General features: G+C 34.9%; 2 protein-coding genes across 7 annotated transcripts in view; both read left to right on the top strand.

The window, feature by feature from the left end:
* The first annotated feature begins 5,175 nt into the window (after positions 1 to 5,175).
* Positions 5,176 to 8,330, top strand: LOC143223067 (uncharacterized). The gene is made up of 2 exons (XM_076450484.1): positions 5,176 to 5,946; positions 6,151 to 8,330. Exons 1-2 carry the CDS (start codon positions 5,862 to 5,864, stop codon positions 6,498 to 6,500), a joined length of 435 nt encoding a protein of 144 aa, XP_076306599.1. The 5' UTR covers positions 5,176 to 5,861; the 3' UTR covers positions 6,501 to 8,330.
* A 4,326-nt stretch (positions 8,331 to 12,656) lies between these two features.
* LOC143223044 (DCN1-like protein 1) overlaps positions 12,657 to 18,641 on the top strand; it is a 29,109-nt gene continuing 23,124 nt past the window's right edge. For 4 of the 6 annotated variants that reach the window (XM_076450457.1, XM_076450473.1, XM_076450447.1 and 1 more), the window contains exons 1-2: positions 12,657 to 12,794; positions 12,900 to 13,113. In XM_076450457.1, the coding sequence (XP_076306572.1) occupies positions 12,792 to 12,794; positions 12,900 to 13,113 (217 nt within the window). In that variant the 5' untranslated portion in view covers positions 12,657 to 12,791. The remainder of the gene's footprint in view (positions 12,795 to 12,899; positions 13,114 to 18,641) is intronic. The other 2 variants (XM_076450464.1, XM_076450440.1) reach the window with 1 other exon arrangement.

The raw sequence follows: 18,641 nt of genomic DNA, 5'->3' as shown, positions 1-18,641 counted from the left end.
TCTCTATGACTATAATCGTCCCTCTACACTGGTGGAACTGAAAATTACCCTTCATCGGTCTGGTAGTACATCTGTTGGACCTGATGATGTACACTATGTCATGCTGTGCTATCTCTCTACTGCTTCTCTTGATATTATTCTAATTGTTTTTAACCAGATCTGGCAGGAGAATGTTTTCCTGATGCCTGGTGCCAGGCTATTATCTTACCTTTCTCTAAACTTGAAAAAGGTCCCAAGATTCCTTCACACTACCGTCCAATTACTTTGACGAGCTGTCTCTGTAAGACCTTAGAGAGGATGGTTAATGCTTGTCTTGTTTGGTTTTTCGAATTAAACAACATCGTCTTGCCCACCCAGTGTGGGTTCTGACGACAGCATTCTGCCATGGACCACCTAATTCAACTTGAAACATCAATCAGAGAAGCCTTTCTTAAATGCCAACATCTTGTTTCAATATTCTTTGACATTGAGAAGGCTTATGACACAACATGGAGGTATGGCATTTTGCGAGACCTCCATATATATGGGTTACGTGGCCATTCACCCATGTTTATTAAAATTTTTTTAATGGACAGGAGATTCCAAGTGTGTGTTCGACACTTTCCCGTTCTTTTGTGCAGGAACTTGGGGTCCCTCAGGGCTGTATTTGAGTGTCACACTTTTCAGTATAAAGATAAATGCCATCACTGAACAACTCCCTCTCACTGTTGCAAATGGGCTCTATGTTGATGACTTTCACATCTCGTGTCGGTCGTCAAACATGAGATATATTGAGCGGCAACTACAAACTGCCCTCAATCGTGTACTGAAGTGGACTACAGCGAATGGCTTTAATTTTTCTCTCTCTAAAACCGTTTGCATGCACTTTTGCCACCAATGGGGTATTCACCCTGATCCTGAACTTCATATTGGTGAAGTTTTGCTGCCAACCACCCTGAGTCCAAGTTCTTGGGGCTTATCTTTGACCGTAAGCTGACCTTTATACTACACTTAAAGCAATTATGGGTCAAATGCACAAGAGCACTGAACATCCTCCGTGTCCTCTCTACTGCCATTTGGGGAGCAGATCGATGTTCTATGTTAAAGATATATCATGCTCTTATTTGTTCAAAACTCGACTATGGATCAATGGTCTATGGCTCTGCCAGACCCTCGGCCTTAAAGATGCTGGACCCTATCATCAAGGACTTCGACTTTGTACTGGGGCTTTCTGCACCTCCCCAGTTCAGAGCTTATGTGTGGAATCTCACGAACCTTCTCTGCACCTTCGCCGCTTGCAACTGTCTTTACTGTATTCTTCGAAACTTCGCTCCTTACCAAAACATCCCACTTGGGGATGTGTTTTCCTTCCTCAGTGGGTCTTACGTTTTCAAAACAGACGATCTGCCATTGCTTCTTTTGGCCTTTGCATCCAGGTGCAATTGGATGAATTGGGTCTGTCCTTGGAAAACATTGCAGAATCCACTGGTCAGCCCAACCCCCCATGGCTTATTACAGCCCCCAAATGCGACCTGTAAGTCATCTGAAAAAGGCAGATACTCCCGATTGGAAGTACCGTCTTTTATTTACTCAACATCTTTCGAACAACCTTTTTATTCCAATTTATATGGTTGGTTTAAAATGAGTGACTCTGTGGGCTCTGCCATGGCTTGTTGCGGTTTGGTGGTTGCATGCAGAATCCCCTCTACAGCTTCTGTGTTCACTGCTGAACTGTACGCCATATCTTTTGCCCTGGATCATATTGAACCTGAGCAGTACTCTGACTGCACTATTTATACTAACTTCCTTAGTTCTCTGCTGGCCTTGGAATTACTTCACGTTGGCTCACACCTTGTTCTCGCTGATATTCAAAACCGACTGGCCCATTTCTCATGAACATGCACTTCTATCCAGTTTTTCTGGATACCAGACCACGTTGTTATTCGTGGGAATGCGCTTGCAGACATGGCAGCTAAATCTATCTGCTCTGGCACTATCACCACTGTGCCTATTCCATACATGGACCATGGTCCTGTATTCAAGGCTCGGCTCCATGCCAGCTGGCAGTCCACTTGGAGTGAGCAACGAGACAACAAGATTTTTCAAATAAAACTCTATATTGGGCTTTGGCCGTCTAGCTTCCATAAAGTTCGGAAGAAGGAAGTTGTTCTAACTAGACTATGCATTGGTCTTAGTTTTTTAACTCATCGTTTTCTTTTATCTTGAACTGATGCACCAGACTGTAGTTTGTGTAACACTGAAATCACTGTAAGCCACATTTTACTTTCCTGCCATCGTTTCGACTCACAACGACGGCACTATTTTAAACATGTTCTGTCCCAGAGTTTGTCTGTAACATTGGACAGTGTTATTGGTGATGGTGACACTGTCCACCTTGATAACGTTTTTGTTTTTTAATGGCCATTAATATTTTTAACCTCATTTAAGTGTTTGATATTTATTCATTACACCTTTTTAATTGTGGTTCCATTTTCAGAGTCTCAATCTCTCTAGTTCAATTTGACATTGTAAAATGGCCAGAACATTAAATAACTCGACACCAGGACTGGAAAGGCCAACTTCAGGTGACTAATGCCGCTGTTTGAACTACCCGTTAGTCTTCCTGGCAAGTTATTATTACAATTTTGCTGCATGTCGTTTAACACTTTTATTACTTTACCTTTTAGCACTGGCCAAAATGACACATAACCCGGAACCAGGACTGGAAAGACCAACTTCAGGTGACTAACGGTGGTTCTTGTACTTACCTGTTAGTCTTCCTGGCGGGTTATGATCATTACCATTTTGCAAGAGAAAGTCCTATACAACTTCTCTTACTCTGCCTTCTCTCTTAACATTGTAGAGAGGTGTCAACATGGATTTTATGCTTTTTCTGTTTTTTCAGTGATGTTTTATTTTACCTTCATTCCCTTTTATGTATTTTACTACATTTAATTTATTTTTACCTTTTTACTGGACGTTTGGCGCAGATACCCTAGCTGCTTTGTGCCATAAAACACTAAATCAATCAACCATCCACCCCAAACATTTTCAGTGGGGTTCAATTCAGGCAAACACGCTGGATGGTTCAAAAGAATTACGTTATTCCCAATGAAAAAGTCCTTTGTCCTGCGGGCATTGTGGATTGCAGCGTTGTTTTGCTGAAAGATCTTGTTATTTCCACGCAAGAGAGAGCCTTCAGTCAATAAGGATGGTCTCTCTATCATGCCAACGTAGCTAGCTGCTGTTTGACGCCGCTGTATAACCTGAAGCTCCATTGTTCCATGGAAGGAGAAAGCACCCCAGATCATGATGGAACCTTCTCCATTGTGTCGTGTAGAAAATGTCTTTGCTGGGATATCTTTGTCGTGCCAGTAACGTTGGAATCCATCTGGACCATCCAGGTTAAATTTTTTCTCATCAGAGAACAAAACCTTCTTACACTTTTCTACGTCCCATGTTTGGTGCTTCTCAGCAAAATTTAACCGAGTTATTTTGTGGTGTGGAAAGAGGCGTGGCCTTTGAAGACATTTTCGGTTTTTAAAGCCTTTCTCTCGTAGATGCCGTCTTATTGTTCTTGAGCTGCATTCTGCGTCCGTAAAGGCCTTAATCTGGTTCGACGATTGGCTGGTGTCTTGCCAGACAACCCGTTGAATCCTCCCGCTCAACGACGGCGAAATTTTCTTGGGCCGACCACTTAAAATTCTCGTTCCATATTCTGCAGGGTCTGTTAAGAAATTTGCAACAGCAGTTTTACTGTGCCCAATCTCACCAGCGATGGCACAGTGATAGAGACCTTGCTTTTGTAGCTCGACAATTCTGCCACGTTCAAACTCTGTCAACTTTTTAGCCTTTGACCATGTTTTTACCCAATGTGACACAGATGTTAACAACGCTAGTGCTTGAACACAAATGAGTAAATTTTGTTACGTGTTTACGAATTAACGCTTCGTTTCAGTATAGTCTTAAACTTTTGACCAGCTAGTATTTAGGCTAATTTCATAGTGTTCACATTTTCCCTATTAAATGCAAAAGGTTTTTTTTTTATTTTCCATTTTCTTATTGTCATCTTTCGAAGCTCTTAAATAAGTGGTTGAGTCTAACAACGCAAAATGCATATTTTTTCTTTATGTTCATTAACCTTAAGATTTTTGCCACCAGTATATATGCGGGAACGAGCCCGCCGACACCACAGCTAAATCTGTCTGTTACACTATTACAAGCTTTTCGAAATAAAACCCTATATTGGATTTTGGCCGTCTTGTTTTCGTAAGGATCGGAAAGAGGAAATTGTTCTAATTATGCTTCGCATTGGTTAGTTTTGTAACTCATCGTTTTCCTTTATCTGGGACTGATGCACCAGTGTGTTGTCTGTGTGACACTCGGGTCACAACAAGCCGCATTTTACTGTCTTGCTTTCGTTACGACTCTTAACAATGGCACCATTTTAAACATGTTTTGTCCCAAGGTTTATCCATAAAGTTGGGCAGGTCATTGGTGATGGTGACACTGTACACCTTACAAATGTTTTTCGTTTTTCTTAAGTCTTTAATTTTATAAATTTAAACCTTTTTAATGTGATTTATTTTTTAAGAATTAAAGTACAACTTAGGTCGATTTGAAATCATAATAAAAATAAAACATTTTTTTTACTGAATACTAATTTCAGTTTAAAAACTGATTATCAAGGTAACGGTGTTGCACTTTGAAGAAGTTACAAATAAACGAACTGATTTAATATATAGGTGAAGACGATATCTAGCATGTTTAAATATAAGGGTGGAAAATATAAAAAGGAAAACTAGTCACTTGAAGATAAATCTTGATAAATTTAATTCCAAAAAAATTAACACCTGATTCGTAGAAATTAAAGAACTGAAACACAAATAAGACTTCTCTAGCAAGTCCTAGTTTCATCAGACGCAAGTCAATTCTGCAAAAATTGAAAAGAATATGTATAAGAACATCCAACATAGCATTCACATAGGCTTGGCATGGCCTAGCGCGTTAAGGCGTGCGCTTCGTAATCTGAGGGTCGCGGGTTCGCGCCCGAGTCGTGCCAAAACATGCTCGCCCTCCCAGTCGTGGGGGCGTTATAATGTGACGGTCAATCCCACTATTCGTTGGTAAAAGAGTAGCCCAAGAGTTGGCGGTGGGTGGTGATAACTAGCTGCCTTCCCTCTAGTCATACACTGCTAAATTAGGGACGGCTAGCACAGATAGCCCTCGAGTAGCTTTGTGCGAAATTCCAAAAAAACAAAACAAACAAGTGCCTGATTTGGACTTGACACAATATATCATAAATTTCAATATTACTTCAAATAATGGAATAGGGAAAAGGAATCAGAAAGTAAAAACCTAATTCCAAAAAATTCCACTACACAAAAATACCTTTCAATATTAATAACAGTATAATACCCATATCAATCGTCTTGAGACTACATCTTTACTTTAAATGGGTTTCTCGTCATCACATAGGTAAATAAGTATTTTAATGCAACTAGAAATTCATAGATAAACTAAATATCCATTTTTATCTCCCTCTTTTTACTAACTTTACAAGAAGTTCCCCGCTGATACAGCAGTAAGTTTACGGATTTACAACGCTAAAAGCGGGAGCTCTATTGCCGTTGGTGGACTCAGCATATAGCCCAATGTGGCTTTGCTATAAGAAAACACCACTCGCCACTTCAGTTTAGTTCTAGATGCCTAACTGAACACATAGACTTAACTGATTTTATCAGAGATGGCATCAACAAACTGCAAGCATTCTCCAGACACATTCTGCTATGTATGTGGCCAATTTATCAAGACAAGGGCAAAAAGTACTCTGTGACAGCATCTGCTAAAATGTGTGAAGCCTACACAAGGCATATTTCGGAATGCCTGTCAGGGATCAAGACAAACCTTGGGCACCTCATTTTACCTGCGCTGCAAAAAAACCAAAAACCAAAAAAAAACTAGAAGGTAAGACGGACAATTTTTGCTTGCTTGAATAGGCAAGATTTTATATTATACAAATTTTATACCTTTTTAAAATTTAAATATCTTTTTTTTAATTACCAATGGTATGGAAAAATATCACAAAATATTTTGCATGAACCTTTTACACATTAGTTATGGATGAAACAAATTTATTCTTTATAATAATTTTATTTTGCTCTTTTGCAGGATGGTATAGAGGGGAAAAGAGAATCATCAAGTTTGCTATTCCAATAATTTGGCGTGAACCCACAAACTACTTAAGCAATTGCTATTTCTGCATGGTGGATCCTTTCAACGTCGGACTGGCAAGAATGCATCTGCTATCATGTATCTGGACCTTCCACCATCCATCGCCCCAGTACCACACTGTCCTGAGCTCCCTGTACCTGCTGTGCCAGAGGGGAAGCAACCATCCTCAGAAGAGAGCAGCAAATCAGAAGAGGAAGTATATGTTGAAGATCCAGTTTACAATTTTAGAGGTGCAGCTGGTGAGAGAAACCCGTACTACCCCGACCAAAGAGACATCAATGACTTGATCAGAAATCTTGGAAGCTGATACGTGAAAGTGATTTACATTGCAGTCGCAAATTTCGAAAAACTACTCACTTCTAAACATTTTTGTACAACTTTAGTAAAAATACATGTAAATCTTGATTCATATGTTGTATTATTCAGACCTTATGTAAATTAAAATGTGTAAATTTGTCCATTTTTACATAGAAAATAGGTTAATTTCTAAATTTCATCATCCAGGTCACAAAAGCAAAATTTGAAGGGAATAATGGCCATATTTTGTACTGTTACAATATAAGCAATTAAAAAATAACACATACTATCCAGGAACAAAATTTGTGTTACATAGTGTACTTAAATCTGTGATCAGTGATTTCGAGAACTTAAAATCTGCGAAGTGGTCCAGTTGTCTGAGTTGAGACCCATGAGTTGGAGAAAGACAAAAATATCATATCAAGTCATGCTAACTAACCTAACAAAAACAAGAAATAGCTAAAAAAATTTTGATACAAAACGTCATCTCGTTTTTTAAAAACTCGCTCTTGATTTACTTGAGGTGCGAGAACTCTAAAGAACGTGCCAATTGGTCATCATTAGACTCTTCCCTCTATACTTGGAGGATGTATTGCACTTCTGCAAAGAGTGAGATAGTTGTGTTTTAGTTGAAAATGTCTTAGTTTGCAAAATTCTGCCAATGATGCTCAGTGATGCGTATGTTTGCATGAATAACAGAATGCAAAAACGATGAGATTCCGAGGGCAACCCTCATGGATTCTGCACGACCCAGAGTTACTCTATGGCCAGAATCGAAGTGGAAGCATGTATTCCGTCAAGAAAAAGCTAATAAATGTTATATCGGTTGCTGTCTTCACCAGTTGATATCACTGTTTCAATAGGTTGTGAAACATATTAGGCTGGTGCACATCTTCTTCCAGTGAAAATTTCAGTCTCTGTCTCAGCTGGTACAAAAATGCCTGATAGTTGATACTGATCATAATAGTTTCATATTATGCGAAATTTCATATCGTCATGACAATCCCCGGTTGACCATACTTCCTGTGCGTCAAGATTGATCCTCAATGGTAGTACTCGATTAGTAGTTTAAAGGCTGTAGTGATATTGCGGATGTAAACCTTACAGCAGCAGCAAAGGTCCAACTTCCATAAGAGAACTTCTGTGAAACCTATTCACTGTCTCGGACAACCAATACACTCAGTGACAAACTTTAATTTTTTGAGTTTACTAACATGTTGAAAATGTCATTTCTTCTTGTACAGAGGTATTAAAGTTGAAATTACACGATATTTATGAAGAACATTTTAAAATGCACTCCTAATAAAACAAATATTACACAACAAATTATTTGAATATGTCATGAAAATGCATCTTAAGTATTTGTCTCTGGAGTACTTAAAGATATACTATTTTTTCTCATTTGTATAGCAATAGTATACACGGTATCTAGAAGCATGCCTAAAAATGTTATACAGGAGTTAATTGTTTGTTTGTTTTTTTGAATTTCGCGCAAAGCTATTTTAGGGCTATCTGCGCTAGCCGTCCTTAATTTAGCAGTGTAAGATTAGAGGGAAGGCATCTAGTTATCACCACCTACCTCCAACTCTTTGGCTACTCTTTTACCAACGAATAGTTGGATTAACCGTAACATTATAAAGCCCCCACGGCTGAAAGGGCGAGCATGTTTGGTGCGACGGGGATGCGAACCCGCGACCCTCAGATTAGGAGTCGCACGCCTTAACCCACCTGGCCATGCCGGGCCTTACAGGAGTTAATCTTAACTGTGTATTTCTGGATGAGTTGAAAAATGTAAAAAATAAAGTGAGCAATAATCATTATTAAACGACGATAGAACACAAATTAAACAGTACTCAGGTCACCAGGCAGTGCTTTTCTTATCCATAAAGTAGACCTGATCAAGATCTGAGCACTACGAAGTTATGAATAAATTATGGATCAAATTGATAGAGTGCAACAACAAAATATGATAACAGTTACATCATCTCACTCCCAAAGAGCATGTATTACCCATTACACTGTCGGTCATCCCACATGGACCAGAAAGGTTATATCATCAAGGTGTCACTTGACTATCTAATATAAAAGATGCTGTCTACCTTTACATGGCGCGCTGTACAACAAAATATCTTTCCCAAGAGAAAACTCATGTGACACCAGAGGGAAATGACCCAGAATAATAGATTTCTGGAGAAAAATTAATTTAGCCACATTCCATAACTAGTATTCTATTTTCAAAATTGCACACGTTACTAGAAATGTGGATATGCAAAAATATTTGGAAGGAAAGTACTTGTCTCATTAAACTAAAGAATACAGGAAACACTAAATAATCAGTAATCATAACTATATGAAACACTGGCTTTGATATAAAGTATAATTTTTATAACTAAGTATTTGTTACCCATAGTGAAGTGGTATTTTCATATTACAACATTTTTAATTTTGTTGTCATAGCCATAGTTTGCGAGTTTGGTCACTATAATTGCCACTGTACACGAATTTTTAATCTTTAAGATTCGGAAACCAGAGAGGAGATAAGTTGCTGCATTTTTACTTATTTCTACTTATAATGTTTCTATTGTGTAAAGAAAATAAAAATTGTACTCTATCTATCCTCAAAAAAATGATTCATTGAACTGTTGCTGGCACCAGGATAACGGAGAAAGTGAAAACAAGTGCAAACGGTGGGGGCCAGGTGGTTAAGGCACTAGACTCATAATCTGAGGGTCGCGGGTTCGAATCCCCGTCACACCAAACATGCTCGATCTTCCAGCCGTGGAGCGTTATAATGTTATGGTCAATTCCACTATCTGTTGGTAAAAGAGTAGCCCCAGAGTTGGCGGTGGGTGGTGATGACTAGCTGCCTTTCATCTAGTCTGACACTGCTAACTTAGGGACGGCTAGCACAGGTAGCCCTTGTGTAGTTTTGCGCGAAATTTATAAAACAAAGAAGCAAAAGGTGCAGCAAAATAAGCACTTGCTTAGGACACCAAGGAAGGGGGGCACCACAGAGTTTTTCCCCTCGCTATCATGCTCTTAACTCTTTCACCGCTACACTCAATTTTAGTCGATTTTTTTGTAATTGTCCTTATCTGCCGTGTTCGACTTTATTCTGCACTGTTAAAAAAAACGTTTTCTTTGGCTCAGTGAGTGCAGCCTTGGATTAACCATTAAGCAAAATAAGCACGTGCTTAGGGCACCATGGGAAGGAGGAACAACAGAGTCTTTCTCCTAGCTGTCATGCCATTAACTCTTTCACTGCCACATTCAACTTAAGTCGATTTTTTTTGTAATTTCCCTTATCTGCCGTGTGCGACTTCATTCTACATTGCTAAAAAACGTTTTCTTTGGCTCGGTAAGTAACCAAAGTTTCGAGAAACTAATAAACGTTTATCTGAAGTAATAAGTCATTGATTTGCGAAAGATTACTATAAAGAGCAGTACAAAATGTTGAGGCCCGGCATGGCCTAGCGCGTAAGGCGTGCGACTCGTAATCCGAGGGTCGCGGGTTCGTGCCCGCGTCGCGCTAAACATGCTCGCCCTCCCAGCCGTGGGGGTGTATAATGTGACGGTCAATCCCACTATTCGTTGGTAAAAGAGTAGCCCAAGAGTTGGCGGTGGGTGGTGATGACTAGCTGCCTTCCCTCTAGTCTTACACTGCTAAATTAGGGACGGCTAGCACAGATAGCCCTCGAGTAGCTTTGTGCGAAATTCCCAAACAAACAAAACAAAACAAAATGTTGATAAAACATCAGGTAAAAGACGATCGTATGTTATGATGTCTGACTTTGAAGATGATATATTTTTCTCAATCATTTCTTCTGTTGTGGCTATTTATAAGAAATTATAGGCAGTGGAACTGTTTTGTTTTACCTTTTACTGGTTTATTTAGTCACATCTACAGAAAAATAAGAGTATAATACCACAGAAACATAAGTCAAACAGATGTGTACAGAGACATGGCTAGTTTTATGTTTTTCTCGGCTTCTGTTTTTGTACGTTATATTTGGGTTATTGTCTCGTTTGTTTGAGTTTATTTGCGTTGGTATTGCGTTATTCATGTGTGTTTTGTAATATTTTTATAAGTGTGTTTTTCACTGAAGCTTTTCTGAGCCGTAATTTTTTTTGGCTTCAAACAACTCGCTGTAAAAAAACATTCTTTGTGTGTGAGTACATGTTTTGAAATTTATCATACCGAGAAAAAATTTAGAAAAGAATTCTACTGTAGCAATGCCACCGTTCATAGATTACATGTAACCTATAAGAGTATTTGGGCATGTTGTATTTCCTTGTGATTATGTAATAATGTAAACAGATCTGAAGCTGAGATTTACTTAGGGGATAAATACAAAGGTGCACGGTTTCTCTAGTAGTGTAGATAGGGACAGTGAGAATCTCGTTAATCCATTCATGCGCGTTACTATTTAGATGAGGAGGCATTTGGCTACCTAAAGAGAGTCATCTGCTGAAACTGAAAGGTACTCTCAGTGTTCCCCAAAGCTAATTGATGGTTACCCAGAGGACTTTGACACTAATCTCTCTGCCGAGCTTCAGCAGCTTCACTCATATGTGCGTCATAAGTTCATTGCAACAAAAACTGTAAAAACCAGATTCAGTCATGCTGAACTTTATAAAATAATTTAAGAAGACAAAATTGAGTGTGCATTTCCAAACGTGGACATTGCATTGCGTATATTTTTAACATTAATGGTCACAAATTGCACAGCTTAGCGTTCATTTTCTCAACTCAAGCATATTAAAAGTCCTAACAGGACAACTATGCGACAAGACAGACTGGATGCCTTGTCTCTACTAAGTATAGAAACAGATTTGTTACGTCAAATTAGTTTTGAGGACTTGATCAAAGACTTTGCAATTAAAAAATCTAGAAAAAAACTTAAAATTTAAATAAATACTAAGGTATAAGTAAATAATTTGCTTACAGGGTTTTAAGTTAAAGTGAAAATTTTTTAATGAAAGGGGTTTTAGTAACTTTTTCATTTTTGTTAACATCAAAGAGTGAATTTGTGAACATCGAAGTGAGAATTGTTAACTCAGAGTGAAAACAAATATACAATAAAAATAATTCTTTTTAATTACCATTAATCAAAGAAGTAATTTCCCTCATCATTTCTAAATAAAAGGCCTCAGTCATTGCTTGATTTTGATTCATGCCAAATCTGTTAAATAAATAAAATAAAAAAAGTTTTTATTTAATATAGTTGTGGGTTTTAGCCGGGGATTTGACCTGGAAGAAAACTGAAGAAGGGTTATATTTTTACTAACTTTTATTTCACTTTCAGCAGTTATTCAGTATTTATGTCTTATCAGTTAAGCAATGGATAGGCCGAGGGGGGCACAATTGTTGGGCTGTGCTTAGGGCATCAGTTACCCTTAATCCGGCCTTCAAAAGGCGAGTATTATCTTTTTTACCATGAAAATAAAAACAAGGATCTTATAATATAATGAGCTGTAGGATTTCTAATAGGGCATATCCCAGTTCCTAAAATTATATCTCAATAATAAAACAAATTAATATTCCAACTTTCAAAAATGATAATTCAACTTAAAAATTAATATTGGCCAATTCGCCCTTTCAGCCGTGGGGACGTTATAATGTGACGGTTAATCCCACTATTCGTATGGTAAAAGAGTAGCCCAAGAAATGGCGGTGTTGACCAGCTGCCTTCCTTCTATTCTGTCACTGCTAAATTAAGGATAGATAGCGCAGATAGCCCTCGAGTAGCTTTGTGCAAAATTCCAAAACAAACCACACTGAACTGTAATAAGTTTCAATTTTCACTAAAAAAATCTTTTTTTGAAAAAAGGAGGACGAATGGAAACCAGATCAAACATAGTTGTAGAGATTATTATATTACACCTTTATGTTTCGGTGTAATTCGTGAAATATATGTATTACATGAGGTCAATAGCAGCAAAGAATAAAACTAATGATAAACATGTAAATATATTCCTATTCTGAGCAATTTGAATGACAACATCCATTTATCGAGAAATCAAATGAAGATGTAACCATTATCACTCTACATTTCAGTATTACTAATAATTAAGAACATCACGTTTTCAGATTTTTTGCGATTTCATTTATACTAAATATCTTATAATAATGTTCTACACAACAACGTAGCAAGAATACCATCATTTTCAAAGGGGTAAATTTTATAATGGAAATATATTTTTAATTCATTTAATCAGCTGTTAGTCACCAAAGTAGAATTTGCGCATGTCAGAGGAAGAGCATATTGGAAGGTGGAGACATGGTAAGATTTTTTGATTTTTATATATGTGTAGCCTAAATTAGAAATATACAAAGTTTAAATGAAACATATTATTATCATTTATTGATGTTCTATTTTAATTTGTAGCATAAGTTAAAGTCAGCACAGAAAGAAAAAGTGAGGCAGTTCGTCGCTTTCACCCAGACTGGCGAAAAGACTGCAATTTATTGTCTTTCGCAACATGATTGGAAGTTGGATGTTGCTTCAGATAATTATTTTCAAAATCCAGAACTTTATTTCCGAGAACCTAAACTTCCAGTAGACAAAAAACGACTAGAACATTTATACGGTAGATACAAAGGTATTTTATTTATATTTTATACAGTATAGAAAGTAAGGTCACTGAAAGGTACTTGGGAAGCATTGCCATGTGATGTTACTTTGTTAGGCTTAGAAATTCTATAAATATTAACGTGGGCCAAACGTCATGTGATTACAAAATTTAAATACGTTGGCTGTTACTATGACATTAATATTATTAGTATTACTTGTAAGACCGTGCAGATTTATTTGTGTGCTTATCAACGGTAGATTCTTTATTATTTGATTAGAATTGGTAAATTGTTCTGTGTAATGTTTAGTTTAACATTTTAAGAAAAAAATTGTACCCACAGTTTCATATTATTAATTTATGTTGTATTGGGTAAGTCTTAACATTTAGAACCTGAGTGAGGACCACCTTAAATTAATATGAATATGTGCACTCCAGTGTCATTTATTGATTACAATGCTGTATTGCTAATAATTTCACAATATGTTTATTAATTTAATACTATAATTAATATATATGTTGACACAGCATGTCACTCGAAGAGTAATTGATATTGGAAGAAACAGCATGATGTAGAATGCAATTTAAGTGTCTGAGACTGATATAGCTTTGATAACTGGCATTAATCAAGGGAAAAATTTAAAGGTTTGAAATTTTCACATTAGAAATGAACATTTCACATTTGTTTTTGTTTGGAAAGGAATGAATAGTTTTTGTCTTTTTTTCCAAGTAGAAAATAATACACTTTTTTGCTTCCATATTTAAGTTTTTTAATTGATTAATTCTCACCTTATAAAGCCAATTTGTTACGAGTGTTTAATTTATATTCTCAAAATTTTCTTTACTTAGACATCATACCCAATATAAGCATAAACAACTTATATAAGTGTAAAACATACCACTTGCTTACCTTATAAACACTTATATTTGGACAAACCTTATAAAGTTGGATCATTCAAACAGAATGTTTTTTTAATGAAAAATTGATGAAGAAATGTAAAATATTGAGCTTTATTTTTATTATTTTACATGAGAATCAATAAACTATTGACGTTAAATGATTCAGTAAATTAGATAATACACTCTGTGTGATAGTTTTTTCAAGTGTGAAAAAAGTGATCTCCTATTCCAGAATCCATCTCATTCTGTGAGGCATTCTCAATATTAATGTGACTCTAACTTTTAATCACATTACACATTTCATGGCTTTTGTTAATCCACACATTCTTTGTGTTGGTTGAGAAGGGTTTTGATATTGAAAAATGTAATAATCATATCATAATCCATAATTTCTAATTGTATTTTGCTAACTTACAAAAAATGAAACAAATAATATTATCAGTGAATAATAATCCATTTGCAAATGCCAGTGAGGTAGTTAGTGTGATATTTAGGTAGATATGCAAATTAAAAATGGTCTTAATATTGAAATTGTTATTTTTAGAAAGCCCTATGAATACATTACATTATCATGTGTAAGAGCTTTAAAAATATAGAAAAATTTAACATTCTTGTGTTTTACTGTATTGTAGGACTTTACAAATACATTTGTTATTTACTTTAGCATGTTTCTTTTACTTCAATCATTTAAACTTGTTTAAATTTAAAAACCATTCACTGATACCTATGTTGAGATCCACTGGTGACTAATTACTGACAGTCTATTTCTATGAACAACTTGCTTGAAATGTATGTATTCACACTTATTTGTCAGAGATGATAGCTCAGTCAAATATAGATGAAATAAGTACATTAAGATATAAAAACATAATTGTTTTTAATTTGCAATTGTGAATACTGTTTGGCACTAAATTAAGATAGAAAATACATTTTTTAATTCTTATCTCAAATTGTTCTTCTTATTTGATTATTATGTTTTTACACAAAATAATCTCCATCATTCCTTAATATTCAGAGTTATATATTATCAGTGTAATGTGTTTATATTGGATGAAAAACAGAGTTGTGATATTTTCTTCAATTGTAATTTTTATCTAGCCAAATAAAATTGAACATTTGGCTACTAATATACTTTTATGAAAAACTTCTAACAATATTTATAAAATACTGAGTACTCTCTCTACTTTCAAAGGCTTAAATTATTAATCCCTGTTTAACAGCATAATGACTTTATAATACCCTTCCTTTTAAAGTTTGAGTTAGTTTTTCATGTTTTTGCACTTTTCTGGAATTTCCAGAACTTGACAGAATGTTGATTTTATAAACAAAACTTTGTAAAATTACACACTAAACTTGATTGCAAACAAAACATTCCAACATGCTTGTTGGATGTGCATTTCCTTTAAAATACAAATATTTAACAATATATTAGCATAAAATGAGATAAACAATACTCTGAAAATTAGCTTTTAAGAAGTAATTTTGATTCTATAATATTAAGTGAAAATTTTGCATAAGACTTTAAACTACACATAAATGTTTTTCTTGATATTCACATGCAATATACACACACATCTTTTTCCCAAATTATATTATAATGTTATATATTTAAATGGCTGGCATGGTTAGAGTTAGCACTAGTAGAGGAGCGAACAACGTTTCGACCTTCTTTGGTCGTCGTCAGGTTCACACTTATTTATCTGAGTTGATGATCGAAGAAGGTCGAAATGTTGTTTGCTCCTTTACTAGTGCTAACTCTACCCATATCAGCTGTTTTTAAATGTATAATTTTCTTTATAAGTGGGTTTTCTCATTATCATGGATTATATTATAATGTGTTGAAATTTGGCAAAAGTTGTATTTCAAATTACAGTCTAAAACTAATGCTACTGCCTTTATATTGAAAAAAAGGCTGTTTACAAAACTTGCAATCAAACAACATTTTTTTAACACTTGCACCTTCAGGGACAACCTTTTAACAAATGAAGTGGCTTTACTCTATAGATAGAGCTGACCATGAAAAAAAAAGTGACTCATCTCAGTGGATAGGCATGTTTTCTCTAATTTTATTATTATAAAATTTTCTCTGCTTCAGTCATTGCTAGTTTCATACTGTGTTAATTGTGCACACCTCAAATAATTAGTGCATTATTGCTATTATATACGTAATTAGCATAAATTACAAAAGTGAGCTTTGTGTGCTATACAACTGTTAGAATGAAAATCAGAGATGGTTTACTTTACCTTGCCAATATTAGAATTATTAATTATATTTCCTAATGAAAATATTCTTAATAATGCTTAGATAAAAAATTAAAACGTTCCCATGATAAGTGAGGTTATGAATCCATTGCATAATAGATCTTTATACTAAAAAATACTTAAACAGTTTGCAAGTTAAATAACAGAATTATTCAGGAGTGTTTTCTGTGAAGACATTTCTTCAGTGTGTGTATGGCTGTGGTGCATAAAATTTAACAAATATGTAGAAAGAAGTATTGATGAAAATTAACTGTTCTATAAATATCTTGGTTATGTAGTATGTGGATCTAAGTTGTTACAAAATAGTTAGCATTTTGGTTTTAGTTCTGACTTGTGATCTCATACTTTGTTACATGTATCACAGTATAGTCAGTTCTACATGTAAATTAAAGAAAGGATACTGTGGCTCTTAACTTGCTTATTTGGCAGATGTGCACTAAGATTACACTGTGTAAATAAATAGTATTTGAATGGATGATCTGGTTAATAGTTCATGAAAAGTTCTACTATAAGATGAGTTTTGTGCCATTTTTAGAAATTCTTTTTTCAGGATTAATCACCACCTATGAAAATTGCACAGCAATTTTAATTTTTCAATTAGTGCCTTAAACCATAGATGGTTATCAAAGTAATTTTAATGCACCTGTTAAGGAAGTTATCTGTGATGTGCATATACTCATCTCTTTCATAAGGTTGATCATTCTTTTCTTTTTCTGTTAAATACTGTGTTTTTTGGTGTAAAAGATGCACTATTTTTAAAAAGAAAGGGGTCTCAAACCCCCTTTGCATCCTATACACTGAACGTAAAAAAAATTATTTATGCCTCTCTAGGCATATCATACCTTGTATAGCAAGGACTAGAAACTAGTGCGAGTAATTTTTACACTTCCCTGCGCTTGTTTTCTTTCTCTCAAAGGCTAAAGAAAACGAGTTATTATAGGATATGACTGTAGAACAGTGTTTCGTTAGGAGAACCTTTCTTAACGTAGACATTGTACTACCAATACTAGAATAATATCCATAAAGAACACAATAAAAACATATAAGTTTGGAAATTGATAGTAATTGTGAGCACAAAACTGTATACAGGCAACTATCACAAGTTCAGAATATGAGCAGTTGTCTTAGTGGCACTAAAGATGATGATGTTTGAGGGCAAGTGAGAGTGAACTTTCACATCTTATTTTCAGTGATGCAAAAGAAGATTTTGAAAGTTTTCATAATGAAAGAACAATGTTTTGATGTATATGTATGAAATAATCATATTTTATTTTATTATGGACACTACTTCTGAAGTATTCTAAAGAATAAAAAAAGATTATGCTGATGTTGAATAAATAAATTATAACTGTGAAAAATATTTTTTTCCCTGAAGATAACCTTGAAAATAGGGGTTTGTCTTATACACCAAAATATATGGTAGTTAAAGCTTGATGATTTAATGTTATCAGTTAGTGACCCATAAACTAATCAGTTAATCAAGATTATTAATTGATTGATGTGTTGAAAAAAATTAACTAACAGAAGTCAGTATTTCTGATTATTACCTTTTTCAATTATTTCAACAATTGATTAATCAAATTTATGATTAAATAAATTTACACAAAAATAATCAACTAATGAAAATTAATTTTTTTATTAATTTGAAATATTGCCATTGCTTTTATTTGTTGTTAAGCACAAACCTGAAACCTACGTAATGTGCAGATGAGAGGATGTTCTGTGAATAGAGGATTTGATAATAATTCTCATTGCAGCTAAATTTATTATTCCTGTTTTTGTTATTAAAAAGTGACTAAGGCTGTTTGGCAATGTCACTAATTTTAACCCTATTGCTGTGAGTCATAGGTCAAAGGGTGTGTCATCTTGTTTGTTGACTTGCATATAAAATTTTATTGAACCATTATTTTTATATAGTAACTAACACCAATTAATTTGGTATCAAACTGTAGATTTTAATTCACATTTCAGTATTATACATTATTCAGTGGCTGTCTCATTCTTTTAAAACAAGGAGGTAGATTGAGTCTTTAGTGTGCTTGAAATTTCATATTTTTTTAGACCAAAATACTAATTAGTGACTAAACTTGATAAAGTATAATAGGATTTATGATTTTTTTGGTTATTCAGATATATATTGTACATAGCTTATTACTATTTAGAAATAAATAATAAAACTTGTTTTTTATAAATTTTAGAATGATAAATATAGAAGTAAAGCAAACATTTCTTGTAGCTACGACCTTTGAACTTGGTTGCTGCTGGACATAGGTTGCTAAGCCTTGTAAAATTTTGCATATGGGAGATAACAAACATAAGGTAGATGGTGTATCACCACCACAATGTGGATCCTACTGTGATTCTACAGTCACCTCCAAAACCTAGGATACATTTTA

The sequence above is a fragment of the Tachypleus tridentatus genome, chromosome 1 (genome assembly GCF_004210375.1).
Source record: "Tachypleus tridentatus isolate NWPU-2018 chromosome 1, ASM421037v1, whole genome shotgun sequence".
Lineage (NCBI taxonomy): Eukaryota > Metazoa > Arthropoda > Merostomata > Xiphosura > Limulidae > Tachypleus > Tachypleus tridentatus.
Note: the sequence above shows the minus strand (reverse complement) of the source record. Positions and strands in the feature narration are given on the sequence as shown.

What these genes read in the sequence shown, in the direction of transcription:
- LOC143223067 (XM_076450484.1), top strand. Translation starts at nt 5,862, where the DNA reads ATGCCTGTCAGGGATCAAGACAAACCTTGGGCACCTCATTTTACCTGC. An exon ending in AACCAAAAAAAAACTAGAAG is followed by an intron (nt 5,947 to 6,150) that starts GTAAGACGGACA and finishes GCTCTTTTGCAG; the next exon opens with GATGGTATAGAGGGGAAAAG.